Source organism: Spermophilus citellus (assembly GCF_964194105.1).
Source record: "Spermophilus citellus genome assembly, chromosome: 9".
In the NCBI taxonomy this organism is placed as follows: Eukaryota; Metazoa; Chordata; class Mammalia; order Rodentia; family Sciuridae; genus Spermophilus; species Spermophilus citellus.
Window position 1 is genome coordinate 64,089,961 of NC_138191.1, and position 4,920 is coordinate 64,094,880.

The 4,920-nt window shown below is 34.8% G+C and overlaps 1 protein-coding gene across 2 annotated transcripts in view; it reads right to left on the reverse strand.

The window, feature by feature from the left end:
* Window positions 1-232: 232 nt before the first annotated feature.
* LMO4 (LIM domain only 4) overlaps window positions 233-4,920 on the reverse strand; it is a 16,211-nt gene continuing 11,523 nt past the window's right edge. For both annotated transcript variants that reach the window (XM_081305356.1, XM_081305357.1), the window contains exon 5: window positions 233-856. In XM_081305356.1, coding sequence (XP_081161482.1) covers window positions 848-856 — 9 coding nt within the window. In that variant the 3' untranslated portion in view covers window positions 233-847. The remainder of the gene's footprint in view (window positions 857-4,920) is intronic.

A 4,920-nucleotide genomic window follows, 5' to 3' on the forward strand; every position in this document is an offset into this window, starting at 1 on the left:
TTTTTTCCAAAATACAAAAGAAAAAAAGCAGTGTTTAAACCCAAACTCAATTGAATATTTTTTTCTTTTAAGTTTTTATTATTTAAATACACCATACTAGAGCAAATGTCTCTGAAAATATCACAAATAAAAGATTTTTTTTCTTCATTCAGCAAATTAGAAGTAAGGGGAAATTTCTACACAGTAGCTGCTATGAGCCTGATTTTTTTTCCAATTTTTTTTTTCTTTTTCATTCTTTTTTTTTTTTTTTTAAATCTTTGCCATGGGAGTAGCAACATTAGGACAAAAACACTTACATGCATACATACATTGTATTTTACAGAGATACAATAAAAGTGTTTGTGATAGAATTATCACAAAAGCCACATCTCTTTCCTTATCTCATGTTCAGTTTTGATTGAAACACGTTTCCTTACAACACTTAAATATACAAAGAGCAAATAGAATGTTGTTAAGGTAAAACACAGGGTACAAACTCTGGCCAGTGCCCTGCTAATTGTTAATGAGGGTAGAAAGCAGATTTGAATGCTTCTTTTAATTAGCTTCATTAGTCATTTCCCTCCCCCCAAGCTCCCTCCCCCCCAAAGATGTCCTCCGGTGGATCTTTTTTCATTTTCTCTACAGTCTCCCATTAGCCCAGGTTCATGGAGTCCTTAATGTCCATATTCAGTCATTTTAATACACCAATAAATGCAGGAAGGGCAATCAAGACTAAAGAAGGTGCAATGGCATGGAGCTGGCACTGGTGCTAGCTACAAAGGTGACTTGTCTACTGAAGACACATGGGATCCACCTGTGATGAACAAAATCTGAGATGAAGGCACGCATTCTGCATTACTCTGACCTTTTAGCAGACCTGCAAGAAATAAAAACGGGCATCTTAGCTAAAATGCTAAATTTGAGAGAGATTAAACTCAAACACGACTGCTTTTGTCTTCTCTACATTCACTAATCTTTTTTTATTAGATTACTTTCCAACTGTGACTTGATAGAGCCTTTCTATGCTACTTACTCCGGCAGTGAAGAACTAAAGCATAACATTTTCTGCAGTTTTACTAGCAGAGAAAATGAGACAGTCAATGGACTTTGAGAAAGTTTTTGGTGTACAGATCTACAATGAATTACTTTAACTCTGTTAAAGCAAATTTCTCTCCAAAAAGAATTTATTACCAACATCTTACCTAGTCCTGGAATCTTGGGGCTTTTTTAATCATGAGGACACTCAGAGCCAAGTCCCTACACAGAAAGTTTTGGGTTAACATGCTCACTTGTTGCAAGTACTGAGACTGTGTCTCTCAGTTTCCTCATCTTTAAAGCAGGGGTAATAAGGCTGCTGTGATAATTACTTAATATATAAGGAAGCCTGGACCTTAATGAAAGCTGAATAAACATTGGCAGTATCGTTATTATTCTATTACCTCCTTGTGACATACTAGTCTTTACCTACAGAGGTGTACGAGTGTAAGTGTATGTATGTGTGTGTGAAAAGTTATATGTCCAAATAGTCAGGTATTATTTTTCATTTAATATTTCCATTCTGCTCTGTCACTTAATGTTACATTAATATTGTAAATATGTGAATCAATACATGTAATATCTTAATGATGCGTGAGAAATTAAAGAATATAGTTCCACGCAAGTCTAACTTCAACATCTGAAGTTAGAAATGGCAATCCATAGTCGTCAAATACAATCTGCTTGCAATTATGAAAATGAAATAATATATATAAGGTTTTTATGGTTTTTTAAATGACATTTTGAGCTTCCCAGGAAGTTCTCATTTCACCCTTTCCCTAACTTACTAAAAGCCTGAAGTCTATTAGGAACTGCAACCCCCCACTTCCAAGCTAATTAAAGTGGTGGAGGCTTAATTCCCCAGAGTGGAAGCTCAGTGTGAGAAAGGTAATTTGTCTGTCCAGAACAAAGATGCGGCAGCAGCCAGCAAGCATATTTAATAAATGAGCATCAAATGTCCTCTACGATGGACACACACAACACCAATTATGTAACTATGGGGGAACAGTGAAGTGATATGTAAACTAGAAGGCTCGCTAAATTTTCCTCTGACTAAAGAGGCGTGATCTAACTCTTATTTTACTGAAAAGCACAGATAATTCTAGGTGGCCCAGTTACACTTCTGAATGGACGAAAAAATTCCAGAGCAGGCAGCAATTTACTAAAGAAAAAATTAGCCACAATTCCTGATTTTCATAACATTCTAGAAAGCAACATTCTTCTAAGGTAACCAAGTGCCCTTTAAATGATACAGGCTATAAAATTTTGTAGATCCTCAAATACTAGAGGTCTTACATTTCAGTCTGAAATCTGAGATTTCGATCATTACATGATTGAAAAGCCTAATTTTTTTTTCCTCAGAATATACAAAAGCCAATGATGCAGAACAACAACTAAACTATATATACTTGCAAAGCTAGAAACAAATTTCAGGAGAATAAAAGTTTAAAGGAACAATTTGATGGGGGCTTTCCATACAATTAACTGCCTTTAAAGAAGGGATATACTAATAATCAACTCATTATTCTTAAGCCAGAGGATGCTTGAGTATATTTATTATGCCATCGAGCACTAAAAATATAATTGATTCTGAGAACAGAAGGAAAACCACCAAAATAAAAACCAATTTTCCCTACCCCAAATATGGAGAACAAGAGAAAAGAAAATAATAAAATGGAGCTATTTGTCCTTTCTTCCCATCTCATCTCCTCCAGAAAGGAAACGCCACAGGGTTTTGAGAAAATAATTTTAAAGCATTCTCCAGGTCCAAAAATCAGTTTATGTTCCACCAGGAAGTGTGTTTTCATTAACTCTTCCCCCTTGCCCTCTCATTAATATCTCTCTGGACCATGTTCGGCTTGCCCAAAACCTTTATTTACAAAAACTACCTTGTGAATTGACTGTGCTCATGGTGAGCGGAGCACCAAGGGCAAAAATGTGAGACATTTATGTCAACAGGGAAATGTTCTTAATTAACATCACCCCCAAAACACAGCTTCTCACCAATGTCTGACAAGAACATTTCCTTAAGTTATATTTCCTTACGCCTTTTAAGAGCTATTAAATTTTGAAAGCCACCTGTCTCTCTCTCTCTTTTTTTTTGGCTTCCAACATTAAAAAAATATATACTAGCAGGCCCTTATTCATTGCCTAAACTATATTTTGTGTCCCAAAATGAACAGTCTACCTCTCCCATACTGAGAGAGGAATAGAAAGCAGAAGATTCCTATGAAAGTAACAATACACATAATCTTGTAAACAAGTAAGCCAGATTTTTCTTCAGTTTCCCTTCCTAGCCCCTCTACATTTACATCATCTTGTACTCAATAAGATGGCACTGCAACCCTGCTCGTATTTCTTGGGTGTCCTTGGCACTCAGTCCCCAGCTAATATTGCTATTGCCTACATTCAGTGCTTCATAATCGGCTTCATTTTCTATTTCACCTCTCCATCCTTCAATTCTCACCATGCATGTTGGTGAGCTATAACGATCATTTTTTATACTTCACTAAGTCATGAAAGAAATGGTATAAAACCAGCAAGATAACAAGTTAGAGACAACTTGGAGGGGGATTAGGCTTTTCCATTAAAAAGGAGGGGAGTAGAGAAGAGATCCACCATTTTATTCCTAACACTTTTGTCGGTTTTTGTTACCAAGTGTAACTACAAATAGCCTTGCTTCTATTTCAAAATTAGTATCTCAAAGTATTTGTTATTCATTCACTGTTCCTGACTCTGTCCTGTATTTTCACTTCTTTCAAATTCAAACCATAAAAATCTGTAAGTATTCATATGTACGAGCGCTCCTTAAAGAAACTTTAATACCTCATCAGAGGTGACTGGTTAATTTGCAATAAAAAATAAGATTTTTTTATTTTTAAAATAGCTATTCTATGTAGCTTCTCATATTAGTAAGTTAAACAAATAAAGCTACACATAATTTTATAATTAACACTAAATAAAGAATACATTAAAAATTACCCCATAAACTTAAGCAAGGGAAAAAGATAAATACGAGCATTCAATATAGCAGTGTAATTTTAAATGGCTAAGTTTTCAATATTTGTCATTTTCCCCACACAGAGCATTAAGAAAATGCATTACAGACGACAAAGAAGCCTAATATTTTTCCCAGGACTTTTGAAGCTTGCTTAAATTCCTATTTGCAGACAAATGTTGTTTTTTTGTGATCCTTACAACAGACATTAATGAAGTTCCTATTGTAAATCCATAAAGAATTACCAAGTGAAGTGTGCACTTTTTGTTTCAATGCAATAACTCAGTGCTGTGTGATTGCCTGGGTTAATGATGAAAAAGTCAAACATACTATCAGAGCTGATGGAAAAATCTATCACCAATCTGAAATTAAAATTCATCTGTGGTCAATAAGATTTAATATCCATGCAAGTGGCGCTGTAAAGAGTAAATGAATCAATGTCATCAATACATAATCAGTATGAAATATGATGTGAATAAAATTATGCACACGAGTCATACATTTCACTCTTTTCTGGGCCAGTGTGGAATGAACAGTCTCTTAACTGAAGGTTGACAGTAATTGTTACAAATTAGGCACAGCAGTTATCAAAATGCACTCACTTGCATAGCTATAGGACTTATTAAGGAGATTAAAATAGATCTAAAACTATCCAGTACTAAGGATACTGGACAACTGTTGATCACCAATTTTCCTTCTGAAGCATCTTCTAATGCTGCATGATTTGAATATTTGTATAATTTTCTCATTTCTTACTCCAGTCTATGAGCTTGCAAGTTGAGGATCAAGAATCAAGATACATAATCTTTAATGGAACTATTAGTGGCACAGAGTGGTCAGCAAGAGCAAGAACTTTGTTTTAAAAGTCATAACTTATTCAAATTTTAAGGAACGACCAATCAACAGAA